General features: G+C 48.7%; 1 protein-coding gene across 3 annotated transcripts in view; it reads right to left on the reverse strand.

The window, feature by feature from the left end:
- Positions 1-1,068: 1,068 nt before the first annotated feature.
- Positions 1,069-23,652, reverse strand: part of MXRA7 (matrix remodeling associated 7) — a 49,840-nt gene continuing 27,256 nt past the window's right edge. The window contains exons 2-5 of one of the 3 annotated variants that reach the window (XM_060202807.1): positions 18,435-18,495; positions 12,209-12,302; positions 11,041-11,121; positions 1,460-1,597 (exon numbers count right to left, since the gene is read on the reverse strand). In XM_060202807.1, the coding sequence (XP_060058790.1) occupies positions 11,088-11,121; positions 12,209-12,302; positions 18,435-18,495 (189 nt within the window). In that variant the 3' untranslated portion in view covers positions 1,460-1,597; positions 11,041-11,087. Of the gene's footprint in view, positions 1,598-5,522; positions 6,943-11,040; positions 11,122-12,208; positions 12,303-18,434; positions 18,496-23,652 lie in introns of those variants that run through there. The other 2 variants (XM_060202806.1, XM_060202805.1) reach the window with 2 other exon arrangements.

The raw sequence follows: 23,652 nt of genomic DNA on the forward strand, positions 1-23,652 counted from the left end.
ACTTTTCTGGGTTGTCTCACTGCAAGCCCTCCCCGAGTCTGCTCTGTTCTCATCAGAAACAGGCCCCCATCAGCACACCATCTCCAGCTCATGGTAACATCTCCTACTTTCTCTGACACTGTTCTGTGAGGTCATTCTGACCTTCTCTTGAAAGCTGTCTGGTGAGGTGTTGGTGTTGGTTCTTTCTCTCTCTCTCTCTCTCTCTCTCTCCTCTCACTCTCTCTCTCTGTTCATTTGCCTGTCACTTTTAAGGGACTTTGATAGCCATAAAAGTAAGGGGCATGTCTTCTTCTATCAAGAATTTTTAACATGGTGTTAGGTACACTGTAAACACTCAAATACATCTCAATTAATTGTGTGTAAAGTAACAAGAGGGTTCCTGGTTATACAACAGACTATCATGCCTGCGGCTCTGAGGTCCCAAGTTCAAACCCCTGCATCAACATAAGCCAGAGCTGAACATCTTTTTCTCTGTCTCTTTCTCTCTGAAAAAGTTAGCCTGGAGTGGTGGAGCCCCAGTGATGATTAAAAAAAAAGAAGAAATGAAAAACCTTATTGAGTAGAAGTAACTAAACTTTGTGATGATATATTTTTTAAATGTGTGAAATAATCCTCATGATTTTAACTCTGATATAGTTCTGAGATGGAATGCGTGCCCTAAGTTTGACATTTTTCCCCCTTTCCTAAAAAACAAACAAACAAACAAAATGCTGCTGCATGTTTGCACACATTAACAGAAGCTTCCAGAAAGTCTCCTAGGATAGAGTGACAGTGATCTTTATAATAAACCATTATTAATCCACTAATAAAAAATGTATTTTAAAAAAAGAATGGGGTGGGGATAGATAGCATAATGGTTATGCAAAGAGACTCTCATGCCTGAGGCCCTAAAGCTTCAGGTTCAATCCTCCGTACCACCATAAACTAGAGCTGAGCAGTGCTCTAGTTTAAAAAAAAAAAAAAAAGAATGAGAGTGATCTTATAAACCATTATTAAATCACTAATAAAAATGCTTTTAAAAAAAAGATAGTAAGAGTTACTAAACACTCAGTTTTAAACTAAACACTCAGTTATTAAACTAAACACTCAGGCAATGTGCTACTTAGTTTCCCCAAAGCAGCCTAACTCTTTCTACACCGCGTTAGAGCTCCCCAGGGTGCTGTTTGCCCTGAGTCTGAGTGGAAGATTTCACCCAACTCAGAGGACAACTTGGGAGGTTCACCTAAGTGACAGCTGTCACCTCACCAGCAGGCAGAAGCCAAAGGGGTCAGGGCTTCCTCCTCTGTCGAAACAACCCTAACTCCTGCCAAATGATATATAAATGGCAAGAACTGAGCAAATCGGTATCTAATACACATCTACTTCTGGGGACACAAGAGAAAACGCAGCCCACCGAAGTGTGGAACTAGCAGGGGCTGGGAGAGGGGCTGGACAGAGGCGGGCACAGCAGTCAGACGTCCGGGCTGGGCCCTGGGTGCTGGCCTACATGTCGTAGAGCCGGAGCTGCTCCCGCACATCGCCATCAGACAGCTCGCCAAACGTCTCCTTGTTGTCCTCCATGAGCTTGAAGATGGCTGCCAGCTGTTCTTTCTGAACTCTGTCGAGAAGAAAGGAGAGAGAAGAGAAGGATGTCCTGCCCACAGCAGAGGAGGGAGAAAGTGAGCATGTGGGGAGGCAGGCTGCTCCCCTCTGGGGTCTTACTGTATCTCCTTTCCAGAGGAAGAGAACGCCACTGAAAAGCAAAATGCAGGTGCTGACCTGGTCGAAAGCTTCAATGGGGGCTCTGAGAACTGGGGCTTTAGTTCTCCCCCCACACAAACACACCCTTATCCTTCAGTTTCTTGGTGCCTCTGTTCCATGCTCACTTCTCGTCTCCACTAGGAGGCTGAAGGGCCTGTGAAGAAAAATGTGACAAGCAATCTCTGGGAAGAGGAGTGAGCCAAAGTAGAGAGGAAAACTATTACTGCCTGAGGACATATGACCAGGGTCCCTGGTCGAGGAGCAGAGGGGTATGAGATTCCACTACCCAGAGGAAGGAACAGTTTATTCAATTTTTACGCAAATGGTTGGGGAGATAGCACAATGATTTATGCTCAGAGGCCCCAGGTTCAATCCCTGGCACCACCCTAAGCCAGAGCTGAGCTCTAATTAAACATTAAAAATAATGAAAATTTCACAAAGTGGTCTTCTGGCCAGTGGGACTCCAGGGAGGGGGGAGCTGTCTGAAACTGGTTTTCTTGATGGCACACAGGCCTGTGACTGTAGTCTGCTGTTATCTGAACAACCCAGGACAACGCCAGAGGCCAAGAATGCAAACATGAAGGAGTGGGGCAGAACTGCCCTAGTCACCAGGAATTCTGCTCTTTTATTTGTTCCTCTGTACTGTGTGGTCCTGTTAGCATGGCCGGGCACTGGTTGCTGGCATCGTCTCTCTGGTCTGGTGGTTCTGGGCTTCCAGATCCCACTGCCAGAGTGACACCATGCCTGCAGTGGATATAAACCAAACAGTAGGGTCAGCCATGTCTGCTAGGCATAGCACCCTGGGCTAGTATCCCAGAACTGCCTGGGGAGCACAAGGTGCCTATGACTGGTCTTACACTCCTCCTAACACAGTCTAGATGTGTTAGAAGCCCCACTGCTCCCATCCAGAAGAAAGGTGGCTTCTGGCCACAGCAGCAGCTAGAAGTCCGAAACCCTAGCCTCTCTTTGCAACCCTAGGGAAATTATTTCCACAGTTCATTCTCCTGTAGGGAGAGGGGGGAGCCTCTGACCAATGCTTCTGAAGAGAATACTGTTGAAAGGACCAGGGCTGGATAGAATTATTGCTTGGTCCCTCAAGTGAACCTGAGTTCTCTTTCTTAAAAAAAAAAAAAAAAAAAGGGCAGGGGTAGATAGCATAATAGTTATGCAAAGAGACTCTCATGCCTGAGGCTCCAGGGTCCCAGGTTCAACCCCTTGCACCACCATAAACCAGAGCTGATCAGTGCTCTGGTAAAAATAATAATTATATATATGTATATATTTCCATGCACAGAGAGATAGGCAGGCAGTGGTATCAGAGATTGAATCTGGGGCCTCTAGATGATGTCTGATGTGCTACTTCCCCAGCTGTCATCTTTTTTTTTTTTTTCTTATTTAAAGTGGTTGCTGGATATTGAACCCAGGGCCTCACGCATGCAAGGCATGTGCTCTACTGTCAAGTCACAAACTGACCCTCCTGTCTGCTTCTGATGACATATATATATATATATGTATATATATATATTTTTTATTGCCTTCAGGGGCATCCCGTGAGTCCCCATTCATTGGGGAAACTGACGATCCTTCCTAGCCGACTGAATGCACATGGATCCCAGTCACTTTCAAAGCCAGCAACAAGCAGCTCCTGACAGCTTTCAACCTGATGCTGTTGACTGGCTACGGAAGAAGGGCAAAGGCTAGAAGAAGAAGGGTTACTGCTGGGGCTCAGTGCCTGCACCACAAATCCACTGTTCCTCAAGGCCATTTTCCCCCCTTTGTTGCCCTTGTTGTTGTGGTTCTTATTCTTGTTGTTTTTGATGTCATTGTTGTTGGATAGGACAAAGAGAAATCCAGAGAGGAGGGGAAGACAGAGAGGAGAGAAAGATAGACACCTGCAGACCTGCTTCACTGCTTGTGAATCGACTCCCCTGCAGGTGGGGAGCTGGGGGCTCGAACCGGATTCCTTATGCTGGTCTTTACATTTCATGCCATGGGTGCTTAACCCACTGTACTACTGCCTGACCCTCCTGACTTGCATATTTTTAAGAGGATAGATATAGGACTGAATATTCTCTGGGGAGCAATAGCAATCAAAATGAAAGAGATCACAATGTTTAGTGGATTCAAAAGGAATATATATATATATATTTTTTTTTTAAACTTTTTTTTTATTTTAAGAATTTATTTATTCATGAGAAAGGAGAGAAAGAGCCAGACATCACTCTGGTACATGTGCTGCCAGGGATTGAACTCGGGACCTCATGGTTGAGAATCCAATGCTTTATCCACTACGCCACCTCCCGGACCACAGGAATATATATATATATTTTTAAAGATTTTTTTTTTTTTTAGAGAGAAATAGAGGAGAGGAAGACAGGGGGAGAGAGAGGGGGAGAGAAAGACACTGCAGACCTGCTTCACTGCCTGTGAAGTGACTCCCCTGCAGGTGGGGAGCCTGGGGCTCAAACCAGGATCATTATGCCCATCCTTGCGCTTTGTGCCACGTGCGCTTAACCTGCTGCACCACAGCCCAACTCCCTGGGAATTATATATATATATATATATATATATATTGCCTCCAGGGTTATGGCTGGGTCTTGGTGCATGCACTATGAATCCACTGCTCTTGAAGGTCATTTTTTCCATTCATTTTTGTTGCTGTTGTTGTTATTGCTATTATTGTTGGATAGGACAGAGAGAAATGGAGAGAGGAGGGGAAGACAGAGAAGGGGAGAGAAAGACCTGCAGACCTGCTTCACTACATGTGAAGTAACCACCCTCCGAAGGTGGGGAGCCAGAGGCTCCAACCAAGATCCTTAAGCCGGTCCTTGTGCTTCGCACCATGTGCACTTAACCGCTGTGCTACCGCCTGGTCCCCCAGCTTATATTCTTGACCAGAGTGCTATTCAGCTCTGGCTTATGGTGCTACTAGGGATTAAACCTGGGACCTTATAGTGTCGGGCATGAAAATTCCTTTACATAACCATTATGCTGTCACCCCGGCCCAAGAGATTATCTTTTTAAAGATTTCTTTTTATTAGTTATATGTGAGTTTCACATCAAGGAGGGAGGGAGGAACGAGAGGAAAGGGAGAGGGAGAGAGGGAGAGAGAAAACAGAGCACCACTCTAGTATTTGCAGCCGTGGGTGTTAAACCAGTAACCTCAGAAACTCAAGTTTAATGTTCTACCAGTTGAACCATTACCCCACCACCAAAAAAAAAAGATAATAATGATTATAATTATTTATTTAAATTATTTATTTATTTATTGGATAGAGACAGCCAGAAATCAAGAGGATGGGGGGAGAGAGAGGGAGAGAGAGAAAGAGAGACACCTACAGCACTGCTTCACTAGTCGTAAAGCTTTCTCCCTGCTGATGGGGACCGGGGGCTCAAATGTAGGTCCTTGGGCATTGTAACATGTGCGCTCAACCAGGTGCACCACCACCTGGGTGCTAGTTATTATTATTATTATTTATTTATTCCCTTTTGTTGCCCTTGTTGTTTTTATTATTGTCGTTATTATTGTTGTCATTGTTGGATAGGACAGAGAGAAATGGAGAGAGGAGGGAGAAGACAGATGGGGAGAGACAGACACCTGCAGACCTGCTTCATCGCTTGTAAAGCAACTCCCCTGCAGGTGGGGAGCCGGGGGCTCGAACCGGGATCCTTATGCCGGTCCTTGTGCTTTGCGCCACCTGTGCTTAACCCGCTGCGCTACAGCCCGACTCCCAATTATTATTATTTTATAAACAAAGCAGAACTTAGAAAACACACAGTAGTCAAGATCATCTACTCAAAGTTTATTGGACTAAACAAAGACTGACACCCCCCCAAGCCATTAGGAGAAGACGAGGCTCGGGAGCTACAAGCCACGTTCAGAAAGTTTCCAAATAAACCTAGAGAACTAGTCTGGGGGACTTGCTGCATCAACAAACTCTTGGCTTGGACTAGGACACTGCTATCGCTGCGTGTCGACGCGTCCTCACACGAGTCCGTCTTCTATTGCCCCATGGCTATGTGACCCCTGAACCTAAGGTATCAAGCCCAGAGAAGGCCACTAGGAATTCACATGCTCTCTGGGTGATACTAAATGGAAGACACTCTCTATAAACTTACTGCTAAGAAGAAAAAGCTGTTTTAACCTATAGACCTAAGAACTGACATTGGTTTGGTCTTGTAGAAATCCTGTCAACTATAAAATTCCAAGGAGTTAATCTGGGATAGATCTGACTACCTGCCAGTCAAAGCTCTAACTGGTCTGTGGAACCTTTTAGAAAAAGGCCTGGACAAGAGATATATATTAAGCACACACTGTGATTATTGCTTCTGTCAAAGTGAAAGGTGGTAATCTGGCTATGCTGGTGAGACCATCTCGAGTAGGTCTCAGTGACAAGGTCTCTCTAAAGGGGGAACCAGGATAGCTGGCAGTGGGTCTTTGCTGCCCTGTGGTCATCCTGGTGTCTCTTGCCCCAGTCACCCAGCTAGCCTGGGGTCAGAGGGAGGTGGGCTCCAGAGGCAGGAGGGCAGCCTCCACACCTGACTAGTCTTGGGCATGGGGCTGCCTGTCTGATTTGTCCTGTCACATTGTAACTTCAGTGAAGGAAATAGCAGGTGGTCTGGAGTGAAGCTGCACTGATTGGAAAAAGGATAAAGGTGCTGGGGGTAGACAGCATAATGGTTACACAAAGTGACTGTCATGCCTGAGTTTCCAAAGTCGCAGGTTCAATCCCCCATACCACCATAAGCCAGAGCTGAGCAGTGCTCTGGTTAAAAAAAAAAAAAAAAGGATAAAGGTGCTAATGTTGGCAATATCTAATGTGAGAAGGGTGTGATGGGAAGGGAAATAAGGGTGAATGATAAAAAAAAAAAAAAATCAAAGTCCAGGGTAAAGATCCCATTTCTAAAACCTTCATCTCAACCAAGCAACCTGCAGAAGCAGGGAGCAACACCTCTCAAATGGGAGAGCCAAAGGCACTGGGGGATCAGGAGGTGGGGCAGGCTGGATAAGGAGGGAGGGGGCAGCCACAGGGAAGTCCCCAAGAGAGGGACTTTGTCTCAGCAGGCGCATGAAGGCAAGATGTCCCCAGGAGTCATCAGAGGGCTCCCTGGGGACTTCCCGTTTTATCTGTCAAGCTCTTAAGATGCCAAAAGAAAAAGCCTTTAGGAAGAGGCTAGGGCTAACTCCATTATTCTTCAGTTCTGTAAAGAGAAATAGGGAGAATTGATCATTTACTTATTCCATCTTACATGTATGGGATGGGAGATGGGGGCCGTGGGGAGGAGGAAGGACAGTGTTTGGAGTTGCAGAAGCCAGGCTAGATGTTAGTTCCTTAACACCTGCAGCAAGATAGTCTAGTCCACAGAGAGACCCCCTCTCGGCCCCCAGCACTCTGCCCATTCCATTCCACATCTGGAAGGGAACAGGCCAGCAGTAAGATCCTACATGGAATGGTTCAGGATGTCAGATGGTGCTTCCCATCTTAGACTGTGTGCTATTCACGGGATGTTCCTGTTGCCCTTGATTAGATTATCTCTCGTTTCAGCTGGCTGGGCTTTGTCCCCTCTGGGTTCACTTATAAATGCATACACAGGCACAGATTGCGTGGCAGTGGCCACTGGGATCCATGGACGCGATACTGTCCCTCTTGCACCCTCTTGTGGATATCGGCAACAGTGCATGCCCTGGAAATTCACACTGGCGGCCCTTTGCAGGCTGCACTCAGAAACACCAGGGCTGGGTCTCTGCCAACTCTCACTTGTGGCCACAGTGCCACACAAGACACCTTCCAGCTGGTTGTATTCACTCGGGAAAATCACGATGGTCCCACAGACCTTCAGGATGGAGTGGGTACTGGGATCCTGAGCCCATGTATCACAGCCGACCTGATCTAGGCCCACCTTTGCTATAGACGGGACGGTGTGAGGGATGGCTAGCACAAGAGGACAGTGATGTGGGGGGCTGGGTGGTGCTACACCTGGTTAAACATATGTAGCACTGGGATCGGGCGGTAGCGCAGCGAGTTAAGCGCAAGGGCCAGAGTAAGGATCCCGGTTGGAGCCCCGACCTGCAGGGGGGTCACTTCACGGGCAGTGAGGCAGGTCGGCAGGTGTCTATTTTTCTCTCCCTCTCTCTCTCTTCCCCTCCTCTCTCGATTCCTCTCTGTCCTAGCCAACAACAACAACAACAATAATAACCATAACAACGACAAAAAAAAAAGTAATACTATGGATAAGGAACCACTCAAGGGTCTGGGTTCAAGCCCTTGATCTCCACCTGCAGGGGAGAAATTTCACAAGCAGTGAAGCAGGTCTGCAGGTATCTATCTTTCTTTCTCCCTCTCTATTTCTCCTCCCATCTCAATTTCTTTCTGTCCTATCAAAATAAAAAAAGAGAAAGAAAGAAAGAAAGAAAAGAAAAATGGCTGCTAAAAGTGGTAGATTTGTAGTGCTAGCACCAAGTTATCAACAATAACTCTGGAAGGCAAAAACAAACAAATAAATAAATAAATAAATAAAATCTGAAGAACGAAATTATATATATATTAATGTGCTTTGTTTGGGGAATCAAGCATGAAGGCAGTCAAGCTCTCTAGTTCCACTATCTCTGGGGATAGAGTCAGCTATTTTGGGCAAGTGGTAATCAGCCTGCTAGTCCACCAGCTCAGTCATACTCTGTGAGCACAGGTGGGACCCCCAGATAAGGTATATTGCAAAGGTAGACTCCCTCTACTGGGCAGGGTCAGGGCTGAGAAGGCCCATGGGTCCCAGGTCACACCCGACCCAGAAGGAGGTGGGCAGATGGTGACAACATAGGATCTTTCTCAAGCAACAGCCACCTTGAGATTTATAAATCTCACTACACTCTGTGTTTGTTACACACAGAGGAGTGATTTGAAGAGGTCTCATACTTTGTCCTGCTTCCAAACACCTTGAAAGCTTGTAAACCGAGCACTCGGAATGCTGGGCCAAGTGTCCACCAAAGACTGTGGCTCTGATGACTGAGATGATAGATAATAGATAATAGATCAGAGACCTGGGGCCAGGTGGTGGAGCCCTTCGTTGATCACATGCGTTACAAAGCACAAGGACCCAGGTTCAAGCACTGGCCCCCACTTACAGGGGGAAAGCTTCATGAATGGTGAAGCAGTGCTACAAGTGTCTCTGTCTCTTTCCCCCTTCCTTAATGATTTCTGTCTCTATCCAAAAGTAAATAAATAAAATACTTTCATAAATAAATAGAATCAGAGAATTGCAGCTTTCATCTAACTAATGTTCAGACTTTCCACCTAAGGCCAGAAAAGAAAACTAGACACAGGCATAGTTTCGGTCAGGAAGAATTTCGCAGGTGATGAAGAGACCACCCTTCTCACTGGTCAATGGTTTGGGTGATCTGACAATAACAGAAACACTGTTTTTCGTACTGAGGATTGCAAGGTGCTTCCGGGTAATCTGCTGGGACCAAAGTGTGGCTCCTGTTAGCTCTCCCTACCCTCACAGGAGCTATCGTGCTGTAGATGAAAAGATAAAGCCAGACTCACCAGCCTCTGCAACCCCAATCGCCACTATGCAGGGAATGTTCAGATGCACCTTCAAAGAGGGATGGGAACCCCAGGGCCCCATGCTGTACTGTGCAGACAGGCAACATGCAGGGAATTGGGGGGCAAGCAATGTCACAGGCAGACGCGGGGACACAATGCGGGCAGAGGTGGTGATGAAAATGAGCAGAAGCTCTAGCCCACCCCCTAAGGACTATGCTCAAGAGACCTGTCCCCCCATGCCCCCACCCACCCCCCACAACCTGGGATGCACCAATATTAACCAAAGCCTGCACACCAGGAGGCCAGAATCTCTTTCCCCACTAAGGGCAGCACTGAAGCAAAGGGTGGAGTTCACAGCATGACAGAGTGTCGACCAGGGACCTAGGAGTCCCAGAGATCTAGTCCGGAAAGACTGACATCTTCAAATGTAACAGAGAAGGGACTTTCCCTCCCAGTTCCTAAGGTCCCAGGTCTTAAGCTGGTGATAGTGGTTATCTGACAGTTGGTCCAAACTGGCCTCCAGCTCATGAATTGTTTGTTTGTTTGTTTTAACCTGAGCACTGCTCAGCTCTGGCTTATGATGATGCCAGGGTTTGCAGCTGGGCCTCAGGCATGGATCTTTTGCAATACAACTATGCTTTCTCCCCATGAGAAACTGGTCTTTCCTAACCTAGTGATCACTCCTCATCTACAGTCTACCACATCTAGCTAAGCACACAGAGTAGCCAGGGGCCTGGTCACCGGTCCTGTGCACAGGGACCCTTAGGGAAACAGATATGTCAAGCCCTCTTTGTCCCTGAACTCAAGGCTATATATAAACTTTGCCTGTAAGGGGCTAGATAGTAGCTCTCTGGGAGAGGTTGTGGGCCACACAGTCTCCAGTGACAACTCAGCTTAGCAGCCACAGACATGAGGAACATGAAGGAGCAAAGCCATATTGCAATGGTCGTGACCAAGTAGAGGCTCAGGCTGCTAACCCTGACTCTGATTATCAAAACTGAGTGGGAGTTGGGCAGAAGTGAAGCGGGTTAAGTGCACGTGGTGCGAAGCGCAAGGACCGTATAAGGATCCTGGTTTGAGCCCCCTGGCTCCCTACCTGCAGGGGAGTCGCTTCACAAGCATTGAAGCAGGTCTGCAGGTGTCTATCTTTCTCTCCCCCTCTGTCTTCCCCTCCTCTCTCCATTTCTCTCTGTCCTGTCTAACAATGAAGACAACAATAACAACAACGATAAAAAATTACAAGGGAAAATAAATATATATGTAAAATTAAAAAAAAAAAAGCGCTGCCTGTCTGGGCTGGAGAGATGATGCTTGGCTTTGCATACAGTCCAGGTTCAAATCCCAGCACAACATGGAAGGTGCTATGGTACCAGAGGAAGGTCTGATGTCTCTCCCTCTTTCTGTCTAACTAAAAAGGCAGCCCAGAGCAGGGAAATCACACATGCGCAAAGCCCTAGCTCTACCAAAAAAAAAAAGTAGCATCATCTGCTTTTCTGCAGTCTCTGAGGTCCTCACAGCCTCACAAGGAGGCACTGGCCACTCGCACCACCAGCCATCTCTGCAGACCCACCAGGGATGCTGGTTAACTCCACCTCCCCTACCTAGTGGGGAAATCTAAGATGGCTCCACAGGGCAGAAATGCAGTAACTGGTTATGAAGGGATGGAGGAGGGGAGGTTTAGACCATGTCAGTGTGTGGGGGACACGGGAGCAGACAGGGTGAGGGGAGCACCACTAGTCTAAGAGGTCGGTCTCCTTACCAAAAGGATTTGCAAGAATATTTGTGGCTCAGGACCTAAGGAGCTTGCTACAGGGAAGTGAGGTCAGAGGTCAGCTCAATCCTGAAATATAAAGGCAGCAAATGGGGTCATACCCGCAGGCAGCATCACAGGCACCCAAGGAGGTGTGTGGGGGGTGCTCCAGGAGGTGCCTCTCCCTGCAGTGCAGTCTTCCTCTTAAACTGCCACTCACTCTCCTCATCTGCCCCCTACACTTCCTACACACACACACGCACACACACACACACACACACACACAGGCTTTGCTGGCCTGGGGACAGCTCCTTTGGACTTGAGAGGGTCACAGACCAGCTTGGCGAGCAGCAGTGGGTAGATGAGTCTGTGATTGCTGCATCGGAAATCATAACCCCCATCCTCTCTGACCCTAGATGGCCAGCTTATCCTAAGGGTAGGGTAATGATTGCAGGCCCCCCTGGGCTGTCGGGGTTCAGGACACAGACACTACTCCCCTCTGGACTTTTCCTAGGACTCTGGGCTACAGGGCGGGCTATGCATTCCAAAGATGCCGGCTTCTCCTCCCCCTCAGTCCTGCTACACCCAGAGCACCCTCAGCAGGCTGGGGTGAGGAGGAAATGCCAAGGAGAGCCCATGGGGGTGTGGTGGGGTGTGGCTGGGGGCAGGAAGGGCAGTGGATAGCAGGGTGCAACCTAATTCAAACAAGAGAAGCTGCACAGCTGTGGGTGATGCCAGAGGCTCGGAGGGTCAGACTGAATGGGAGCTGACAGCCGGGCAGGGTAGGGTGGGAGCTGCCGCGTGGGTGAGCGAGGAGAATGGCGCTCTGTCCTCAGTGATACTTTGCTTCTGTCATCGGCTGCACATGGAAGCCACTAGCTGGATCTGCTCCAGGCTCTTCCCAGGCACACCGTGTTTTCTCTTTAGGTGGAGGGGATGGAATGGGGTGCGGAGAAGACAAGGAAGGGGTTCAGTGTCCCCCACGTCCCCACAAACACCCACAGGGACTGTCTGTAGGAGAGTCCAGCCTGGCTGAACACTGCCAGGACAGGAAAGAATGCTCAAAGAAGACAGAAGACTAGAGGTGGCTGGGGCCTTCATATTAGGGTGCCACTTCATGGCCCTGTGAGGAGGAGAGAAGGGTTGGGGAGCAGCAAAGCCGAGGGGCCAGGCCTACCTCTGCTCCTCCTCCAGCTCCTCCTTGGTCATCATCTGCTTGTACTGGTTCCCCCGCAGCTTCCCAGGGCTGTACTTGAAGAAGGGGTCTCCTCCTGTGGAAAGGAGATAGTGTCAGAGCCAGGCAGAGCTATGGGTCCTGGGTACCCCACCCTGCCCCCAAACTCAGGCTCCTCTTCCTGTTCTTGGTCTCAAAAGGAACGTCAGGGTTTCCAAGACGACAGTAGGCACAGCTCTAGTGCCAGCTCAGGTGATGCCACGGCTGGTGGGGGGTGGGGGGCTGAACACACACAGTTGCTTCTTGTCCACTGTATCACCCACAGACCTGCCTCCCACACCCAGAACTGAAATGGCCCCTTTCCCATACAACGGTCCCCCCATCCCCAGCTGCCCCCAGCACGCACCTGCCTCGCCCCAGCAAAGGCTCTGGCCCAGTGCTGTCTGAACCTCCCTCCCCTCCCCATTACAGCTGTGCTAATTGGGCAGCGGCTGTCAGAGGGAGCTTGTCTCCTAGAAGCTGACAGAGCCAGGCGCTGGGCCTCTCTCTCTCCTTACACCCCAGTCCTGGGATAGTGGCGGTGGTGGTGGTCAGGGACCTCTCCAGCCTCCCAGGGATGAGTGCTCTGCAATCCAGGGGTGTCATATTGGCCAAGCTCATCCCCCCTAAACCACTCGTCTCATCACTTCTAATGCATCTCAAGGGGGGCCAGGTGGTGGTGCACTGGGTTAAGCGTACATAGTACAGAGCCGTGCAAGGACCGGCTTAAGGATTCTGGTTCCAGCCACTGCTCCCCACATGCGGGGGTGGGGGAGAATCACTTCAAAAGCAGTGAAGGAGGTCCCAGGTGTCTCTCTTTCTCCCTGTCTTCCCTTCCCCTCTCAATTTCTCTCTGTCCTACAATAATAATAATAATAATAATAATAATACATCTCAAATGCCTACTACGTGGGAGCCATTCTGAAAATAATTCACAAAAGAGAGAGAAAGAGGGAGACAGAGGGAGAGAGAACAGGCATTGTCTGGCACATGCCCCAAACTGAATTTAGGACCTCATGTTTGACAGTCCAGTTCTTTTTTTTTTCTTTAACTATTTAACTATCTTGTTTATTCCATAGAGAGATAGAGATAAATTGATAGGAGAGGGGGGAGGGAGAGAGAGAGTGAGAGAGAGAGAGAGAGAGAGAGGAACCTGCAGCCCTGCTTCACCACTTGTAATGCTTGAACCTGGATCCTGCATATTGTAACATGTGAGTTCCAGCAGGTGCAGCCCCACCAGGCCCGAGAGTACAGCCCTTTATCCACTGTGCCATCTCCCAAGCATTTATTTATTTATTTATTTATTTATTTATTTATCTGTCGTACAGCAGGACCTCACCGCTCAGGGATACTTTTTTCATTCAGATAAGAGTGCCCCAGAGCACAGGCCCAAGCTAGGTGTGGGATGGAGAGAATCACTTGGGAGGAAAGCCCTCTGACTGTCCTTAAGCCCCAGTAAGGAGAAGGTCTTGTCCTATCTGATTGCTACTGACTAAGGTGAGATAGGACAGCAAGTCCCTCTTATAGGGAGGCAGCTATTTTCAGTGCTGGCCTAGACTGTTTAGTCTTCGCAAACACCTCCTCAGCCCAGAGCCAACCCTTGGGATCAATCCTCTTGGGATCAAGAGGAAGAAAAGGCCTCTGTCTCTTTACCTAGGTCCTTTGAGGGGCAAAGGAAGAAGGTTCTGGATGCAAAGGAAGAAGGTTCTGGATACAAATTCAGAACTCAGTCTTTCTGTGATGGAGACTCATGGCTTTTGTTTGTTTTGTTTTTGCCTCCAGGGTTATCGCTGGGGTTCAGCGCCTGTGCTACTGGTCCAGCGGCCATTTGTTTCCATTTTTTTGGATAGGACAGAGAGAAATTGAGAAGGGAAGGGGAGATAGAAAGGGAAAGAGAAAGAAAGACACCTGCAGATCTGCCTCACTACTTATGAACTGACCCCCCCTCCTCTGCAAGTGTGGAGCCGGGGGCTTGAACCAGGATCCTTGTGTGGGTCCTTGCGCTTTGTACCAAGTGCAATTAACCCGGTGTGCCACCACCAAGCCCCTGAGGCTCATGTTTGCATCTCACCAGATCCTCACTTCAGAAAACTGGCCAGTCTCGATCGCACTCTGTCATTTCACGAACATCTCATAAAAACTGCAGCAAAGGTGGGCGCGAGGAATCATATCATTGCAAGACTGGCCAGCGCCTCATGGGGCGTGAGCGCTTCCACACTATGATCATCATCTCTGGCATTATGCTATTCCACTGCAGAATACTGTGCCCCAGTATGGTTCCGTAGCCCCCATGTCCACTTGGTCGATTCCCAATTATATTCCTCCATGAGGATCATTTCTGGAACCATCCATTCCACCCCGGTTCCATGGCTGCCAGTTCTTAGCAACATCGCCCCGCCAGATATTCGTCGGGATGCGGCATCATCTAAGTTCATTTCCCACGTCTACGCTCGACCGGACCTGCCAATATACGCGGATATCTTCGCCCACCCTGTCTGTCCAACGCTTGACGTCTCGTCACCCAATCTGGTCCCCTACGCCTACACTGAACTTCTCTGTTCCAGACTCTTGGAAAAAGAGTTGGCAGTCAGCTGAGGTAAAGAACAAACACTTCATCACAGACCCCTGCAAGCGTCAACCCGGCTTTGACCTAGCACGTTATGATTGGGCCCTGCTCAATCGCTATCGAATAGGCCATGGCCGGTGCGCCGCTATGTTCCATCGCTGAGGAGCCAGAGACGACCCGAACTGCCCCTGCGGCTACAGACAGACTATGACCCACATAGTCAACGACTGCCACCTCTCCAGATTCAAAGGAGGTCTCGAAACTTTACATCAGGCTCAACCTGACGCTGTTGACTGGATATGGAAGAAGGGCAAACGCTAGAAGAAGACTGGCCAGTCCCTGTGACCCTGGCTCCCCAGCAAAGCCTCCCCTTAGAAACTAAGCACAAATTAATCTGCTCCTCATTCATTCAACAAATACCAAGTGAACACCCTTCTAGGAGCTAATGATTTAGCTCCTAGTAAGTCAAACATGCAAGGGAAGCTAAGTGGTAAGAATCCAGAGCTTGCAGCTGAGCACTAGCTGAATAGGATGAGTGAGGAGGGGGCTGCTTGGACAGTCAACAGACCCAGCAAGGCCTGGAGGCCAATGAGAATGGGCAGCAGAGACCGAGGGAACAGGAGGTCTGAGTGGGCATAAGGGACCAGGCTGCCAGGAGACGGAGGTGCTGGCTGTCCCTCCCTGTGAGATGGGGACTGGGTGCAGGGACAGGTAAATCCACCCTTGTTCCTTACTGGAGACCTCGACTGTCACCAGGCAGCTTTGCCAAAGACACAAGGTTTGGACCCTGATGTCTGGGGATTTGGAAGCTCTTGGGGTAATTTAGGACTGCAGTCCCGAACTGCTGCCTTCATCCTGGAAGACCTGAGGGGCCTGTGTCTTTAGTTATCAGAAAGCCCTGGAAAACCTGAACCACTCAGAGCTGTTGCCTCAAATCAAGCTGCCAATAGCGCTGGCTTCAGGACCTCAGAAAGAGGCATCAGACAAAGAAAACCAATTAGCCTGGACATCAAGGTCACGGTGCGGCTATGCTTCAGGGAAAGAAAACGGAAACATGGCTGCCAGCTGGAGACCACTCAAGCTTTCCATTTACAAAGCAGGCTTGATTAGTTTGCCGCTGTCTGAGCCGGAGAGAACAAGGCCTTGAAAAGCTTTCATTTAATCACGTGGAGAGATGCAAAGCCGCATCCAGTCTGACTAAACCTGGAGGTTCAATGTCAGAGCACCCTGGGTGGGGTGTGTGTGTGTGTGTGTGTGTGTGTGTTCAATGTCAGAGCACCCTGGGCGGGGTGTGTGTGTGTGTTCAATGTCAGAGCACCCTGGGCGTGTGTGTGTGTGTGTGTGTGTGTGTGTGTGTGTGTGTGTGAGTGTCTTCCTCTTCCCTCCTGCTAGAACCCACACCCACCCGCAGGGGTCCCATCAATCAGCCTCAGGCCTGAGGAGCTCCCTACAGGGGGGCTGCTCCATTTCTTTCCTTGCCTTTTCTCTTTTCTTCTCTCTCTATCTCTCTCTCCCCTCGTTCTTTCCTCCTTCCATCCTCTCTCCCTTCTTTCCCTTTTTTTTCTTTCTTTCTGCCAGGATTATCACTTAGGCTTGGTTCCTGCCCAAAGAATTCACTGTTCCACTCCTCCTGCAACCATTTTTCCCTTAAAAAAACTTTTAAAAAATCATTATTAGACAGGAAAGAGTGAAAATGAGAGGGGTGGGGAAGATAGAGAGGGAAAGACAAAGAGTATCTAACCTGCAGGCTTACTTCACCCTGTGAAGTAAGTTTCCTCCCAAACATGGGGAGCGGGGGCTTGAACCTTGCTCCTCAGTACTATAATGTGTACGCTCAACCGAGTATGCCACATCCTGGCTTCCTCAATTTTCTCCCCTCCCTCCTTCCCTTCTTTCCTTCCTTCCTTCCTTTTTTTGGTTTATTTATTTTATTTGCTAGGACAGAAAAATTGAGACCTGAAGGCGAGATAAAGCACTGTCTCACTAAACCTGAAACTCACCCCCCTCGCCCCGCCTGCAAGTAGGGCAGTACTGGGGTCTTGAACTCTGGTCCTTGCACTTGGTAACAAGTGCATTTAACAGAGTGTGCCACTGCCTGGCCTCAGGGATGCTCATTTTTCTTCAGACTGCTAGGGCCAGAAACTTCCTCACTGTGCTTGGGGGCTGGGGAATGTCCAGGGGAGGCAGATAAGGCCCAAGGGCCCAGTGATAATGCATCGGGCTGGGTGTAGAGCTCAGGAGAATGGTCCATTTGGTCTCCTCTTACCCTGGCCCAGAGTCCCCAGAGATCCCAGCCTTCTGTTTCCCGTCGGTGTTCCCAAGTCACACACAGGGTCCTGTCATCCAGAACTCCTGCAGGGAACTTGAACCACATGGTGAGGACAGACCCCAGGGCCACAGTTCCTGCAGCCCATAGGCGAGTGAGAGAACACCCTGAAAGGGTCCCATGTGCAACCCTCCTACACACACCTTTACCCCAACTGCTGAGCACCAGCCCTTCCCCTTTCCTCCCAGTAGCACTGACAGACCCCCGAGCAGGCCTCAGGGAAAGCTCTGGGCCCCCAGCAGTCAGCCAGGGTGGCCTCACCTAGGTTACTGCTTTCTTTCCGGTCTGCCAGCCAGTGGGCAAATTAAAAGTCACAGCAACTGTCTCCTGCTGGTGAAAAACTAGGGGAAATATTTCAGATATGGATGAATGTACAAATGTTGTAAATCATTCAATGTAAAGATTTGACAAATGCAGACACTTGGTCTTTCTCCTCCTCCAGAAAGTAAAGTGACAGTGGCAGCAGGATCCCCATACTGGGTGAGTGGCCCTGTCCTGTCTCGCCCCCAGTGGGAGCCCATGGCAAACACAAAGTCTTCCAATGGTCAAGGTTCAACTGGTCAGTTTCCTCACTATTCCCAGTGGCCCCTTCTCTTCTCTGAACCCTCTAAAATCTATGGGGCAGGGAGCATTGGGCTAGTTAGCTAGAGCTACTCAGAAACTAGGCATCTCCCACCCAGGGCCTTGACCCTAGGGGTCAGCCTAAACCCAGGGAGCAGCGTAAGTCTCTCTGGAGAGAAATGTGAAATGCACCAAGCAGTGAGAGGAATGTTAAGAGCCACCCCAGGATAAAGAAAGATGGGGTGCTCAGTCGATTCACTGTCACAACATGAGCCGTGTATATTTGGAGATGTATTCATCCATCCATCCATCCATCCATCCATCCATCCATTCATTTATTTATTTTGTTTTTGGATAAAGACAGAGAGAAATTGAGAGAGAAGGGGCAATAGAGAGGGAGAGGAAGAGACACCTGCAGCACTTCGCCATTTGTGAAGCTCCCCCTCCCCCTGTCAGAGGGAACTGGTCCGTGCACATGGATCACGCGTGCACTCTACCAGGTGCACCACTGCCTGGCCCCCTGGAAAATCAAGCCCCAGAAAGGGAGAAAAGGCAGACGGGGATGCAGGAAGGCTGGAGCGGGAAGGGGCCAGACCTTGCTCTGATCATCATGGGGTCCAAGCAGGACTCCTAGGCCCCCACCTTCTATCCGCTCTCCTGGTCTGTGGAACCCTAGGGGCCATGCCCAGCCCAGCCCAGCCTCCATGGAAGGTGACGGCCAGGCCAGACCAACTCACCATCTTCCTGAAGCCTTGCCCGGGGCAGGACCTTCTTCTGCTCCGTTTCCAGCTCCTTTTCCTGCAAGACAAGGGAAGGGGTCAGCAGCAGCACCAGCTCCAGAAACACTACACTTTCCTCTTTAGTGCTCTTATTTTTTAAAATATTTATTTATTTTTCCCCTTTTTTGCCCCCTTTTTTATTGTTGCTGTAGTTATTATTGTTGTTGTTATTGATGTCGTCGTTGTTGGATAGGACAGAGAGAAATGGAGAGAGGAGGGGAAGACAGAGAGGGGGAGAGAAAGATAGACACCTGTAGACCTGCTTCACCGCCTGTGAAGCGATTCCCCTGCAGGTGGGGAGCTGGGGGCTCGAACCGGGATCATCCCGCCGGTCCTTGCGCTTAACCCGCTGCGCTACTGCCTGACTCTCTAGTGCTGTCATTTGGGTGTTAAAAGGAAGCCCTGTAAAGAGTGAGGAGACAGCATAATGGTTATGCACAGAGTCTCGTGCCCGAAGCTCCGAAGTCGCAAGCTCAATCCCCCACGTCACCAGAAGCCAGAGCTGAACAGTGCTCTGAAGAAACAATCAAGCAAACAAAAACAGCAAAAAATGACTCAACCCTGGGGTTCATTGGCAGGAGGGAGGAGGGACATCAAAGTCACTGGCTGCCCAGGGAATATGGGGCCTGTGGGGAAAGAAAAGAAGGGGTTGCCAGGGGCCAGCCTGAACAACTTGACCAAAACAGCACAGTGACCTGTCCTCTGGTCACAGTCAGGAGTTCCTGTGTGGGGGCCACTGTCACCCAGCGTAATGCTAAGATGACAGGGGAGGCCAGGGCAGAGGAGCAGTGGTGATAACCTTTGTACCTCTGTCCACTCACCTTTCCCAGGCAGGTACCTGTCAAGGCCTTTGGATGCCTTTTTTTTGTAAGGGGACAGAGGGTCTCCCCTCCCCCACTGCTGTGACCATGAGGACATAGGAAGAGAGTGGCAGGCTCTCTAGGGACCAAGAGGTTACAGGGAAACTGCATTCCATCTCTGCTTCCTTTAATGCCATCAGTCCTGCTCAGTCATGTCCCTGACTTCTCCACACCAACATGCCTCCCGCCCAGGTCTCCCCTGCGCAGATACGCCCAGAGGACTGGGAGGATCATGCTGGCATGGCCCTGGGAAAGGAAGGAGTGATTTCAACTTGTAGGAATGTTGGAGTTAGACACTGCCCCACAGTGAGGGTGGTGGCGAGAGTACTTTAGAAATCCAGCAAGGGGGGAGGGGGGAGACAGAGGCTCACCAAGCTGAAGGCCCATGTTCCAATGCGCAAGGACCTGGATTCAAGCCCTGGTCCCCACCTGCAGCGGGGAAGCTACACAGTGAAGCAGTGCTGTAGGTGTCTCTCTCCTTCCTCCTCCGTTTCCCCATGCCATTTTAATTTCTACTAAATGAATAAACAAACAAACAAACAAACAAACAAATACTTACCGAGCATTTAGCAACCCCCAAGAGGTGGTGTGACAGTGTTGGAGAGTGAGGTCCTGAGTTCAATCCCCAGGAATGTATGTGCCAGAGTGATGCTCTAGTCCTCTCCACCCCCTCCCCATAAATAAATAGAGCTAAAAACCAAACAAACAAACAAAAAACTAGCCCGGGAGATCGTACAGTGAATAAAGAATTGGATTCTCAAGCAGGAGTTCTAGAGTTCACTCCCAGCATTGCATGTGCCAGAGTGATGGTTTGATTCTCTCTCTCTCCTCTTGTTCCCTCATAATAATCAAGTAAATTGGGGGGCCAGGTGGTAGCGCAGCGGGTTAAGCGCACATAGCGTAAAGCACAAGGACTGGAGTAAGGATCCCAGTTCAAGCCTCCAGCTCCCCACCTGCAGAGGGGTCATTTCACAAGCGGTGAAGCAGGTCTGCAGGTGTCTATCTTTCTCTCCCCCCTCTGCCTTCCCCTCCTCTCTCAATTTCTCTCTGTCCTATCCAACAACAATGACAGCAATAATATAAACAACAACAATAAACAACAAGGGCAACAAAAGGGAAATAATAGTCTCTAGGAGCAGTGGATTCATAGTGCAGACACCGATCCCCAGCAATAACCCTGGAGCCAAAAAAAAAAATAATAATCAAGTAATTTTTTTTTTAAATGTAATAGACATAAATAATCACCACTCAGGTAAAATAGCCAAGACCCAAGCAGACCCAGCATTCCAAAGGGGCCCAGAGACTTCTTCAGTCAAGGCTAGCACACTTAAGACTTTGCACTTAACTTTTGAAGTGCAATGCCTTTTTAACTGGTCATGACTCATTGGTGGGTCAGGAAAGCAATTTAGTGGTTGCTACTAGTAGTCAGAAAAAAAAAAAGGTATAACCAGTGGTCCAGGGGGTGGTACAATGACTAAAGCACTGGGTTAGTGACTGTGAGGTCCTAGGTTTGATTCCCACATTGCATTTGCCAGAGTGATGTTTTTAATTAATTACTTAATATGAGAGAGAGAGAGAGAGAAATGGAGAGGGAGAGAAAGAGAAAGGGAGAAGAGGGAGCAGGGCAGTAATGCAGTGGGTTAAGCACAGGTGGCGCAAAGCACAAGGACCAATAAGCGGAAGGATCCTGGTTCAGCTTAGGCTCCTCACCTGCAGGACGGTCGCTTCACAGGCGGTGAAGCAGATGTCTTTCTCTCCCCCTCTCTGCCTTCTCCTCCTCTCTCGATTTCTCTCTGTCCTATCTAAGAACAACAGCTATAACAACAACAACAACAACAAGCGCAACAAAGGCCAACAAAAATGGGGAAAATGGCCTCCAGAAGCAGTGGATTCATAGTGCAGGCACCAAGCCCCAGTGACAATCCTGGAGGCAAAGAAAAGAAAAAGAAAGGGGGGGGGAGAGCATCACTCTAGTACATGTGCTGTCAGGCATCAAACTTGGGACCTCACTGTACTGTCTTCCATACTGCCAAAGTAATGCTTTGGTTCTCTCCAATCTCTTCTAAATAAATAGGTAAATCTCTTTTCTTTCCTGTTATCTTTTCTTTCTTTCTCTCTCTCTCTTTTTTTAGTTTGTTTCATTATTATTATTACTTATTTTTCATTGTTGTAGTTATTGTTGTTATTGATGTCGTTGTTGCTGTATAGGACAGAGAGAAATGGAGAGAGGAGGGGAAGACAGAGAGGGGGAGAGAACGATAGACACCTGCAGACCTGCTTCACCGCCTGTGAAGCGACTCCCCTGCAGGTGGGGAGGGGGGGGGGAGGCCTCAAACTGGGATCCTTATGCTTTGTGCCACCTGCACTTAACCTGCTGTGCTACCGCCCAACTCCCTCCCTCTTTCCTTCCTTCCTTCCTTCCTTTTTTTCTTTCTTTCAGCTAGAGACAGAGAAGTAGAGAGAGTACAGAAAGCAAAGCTTCCTCCAAAGCTGTGGTTTGCACACATGGCAAAGCAGCACCCCAGCCTCGTGAGCTATCGCACCAGACCAAAAAATAGATCTTCTTAAAAAATGTGTAGTTGGGGGTTGAATTGTTATGTGGAAAACTGGGAAATGTTATGCATGTGCAAACTATTGTATTTTATTGTCAACTGTAAACCATTAATCATCTAATAAAGAAATTTTTTTAAAATGTGTAGTCAAAATCCTAGTGTGGATTTTAAGATTTAATAACTTTAGAAGCATAAATGTTATAGACTGTAGCACCACCCCCACCAACAAAAATGACATTTGAAAGGTCAGTTATCTACACGTGAAAAATACTGATGTTTCTTATTGAAATTCAAGCCAAAGCACCTGCTTTACAACAAGGGCAACAAAAAAAAAATTGGAAAAATGACCTCCAGGAGCAGTGGATTCATAGTGCAGGCACCGAGCCCCAGTGATAATCCTGGAGGCAAAAGAAGAAGGAGAAGGAGAAGGAGAAGGAGAAGGAGAAGGAGAAGGAGAAGGAGAAGGAGAAGGAGAAGGAGAAGGAGAAGGAGAAGGAGAAGGAGAAGGAGAAAAGAAAAGAAAAGAAAGGAAAGAGAGAGAGAGGAAGACGGAGCATCACTCTGTCCGGCTGGTTTTCTAGCTAGAAAAGTCTGTCTAGATGAATATCTAGCTGGTTTTCAGACTTTAGAAACACCCTCATGGGCTGATGACCAGGCCGGGCTTCTTTAGGGTCCTGTCTTTCTTATCTTTTTTTTTTTTATTATCTTTACTCATTTACTGGACAGAAACAGCCAGAAATCAAGAGGGAAGTGGGTGATAGAGAGGGAGAGAGACACCTGCAGCCCTCTCAAAGCTATCCCTCTACAGGTGAGGACTGGGGCTCGAACCTAGGTCTTTATGCATTGTAACACGTGCACTCAACCAGGTGCTCTGCCCCCCGCCCCCCCCCGCCCCCCCAGGGTCAATCTCAGTTGGTTTGTAGCACAGAGCACAACTTAAGATGTGGGGACTGGCTTATATGGTGGAGTCGACAGATAAGGACTCTGCTCCCCACCCACCATCCAGATCCTGACGCACACAGAGAATTATAATGAAATACTTAGCATTCAAATGTCAGAAACCTCAGTCTACGGGAGAATTTACATAAGTAAATAGTCAACTGATGTGATATGTAGGCTAGTCACATTTGCACTTCATAGGTTATTAAAACTGAAAAGTGTGCTAAGACTTTGGGGGCAACTTTGTATCCTGGAATTAAAGATAAATAAATTATGTGGTAGAGCTAGATCATGTTTTATAAATCTTCTTGTATGGTTCTGTGACTTTAAATATCAGGATGTAAGTTACAAGTTTTTTTAATTAAATTAAGTTAAATATATTTCATAGACCACAAAGAGAGAGAAGCCAGAGTAGCACTCTGGCACATGCGGTGCCAAGGACTGAACTCAGGACTTCATGCTTGCAAGTCCGAAGCTCGAGCTGTATGCCAACTCCTAGAATGCAAGACAGATTTAAACAAACCTTTATTTATTCATGTTTAAATTTTGCCACCTGGGTCAACACTGGGGCTTGGTGCCTACATGACGCTGCCATTTTTTTCTTTCTTCTTGATAGAGACAGAAGCAGAGGCACCTGCAGCACTGCTCTACCCTTTGTGAAGCTTCCCCCTTGTAGGTGGGGAAAAGGAGCTTGAACCTGGGGCCACCGTACATGGTACATGTACACTCTACTGGGTAAGTCACCAGCTGTGTGTGTGTGTGTGTGTGTGTGTGTGTGTGACTTAAATATTGCTCCACTAGGGAAAGATAGAAACAGGCTAGGGG

This window comes from Erinaceus europaeus, chromosome 12, assembly GCF_950295315.1.
Source record: "Erinaceus europaeus chromosome 12, mEriEur2.1, whole genome shotgun sequence".
NCBI classification, from domain to species: Eukaryota; Metazoa; Chordata; class Mammalia; order Eulipotyphla; family Erinaceidae; genus Erinaceus; species Erinaceus europaeus.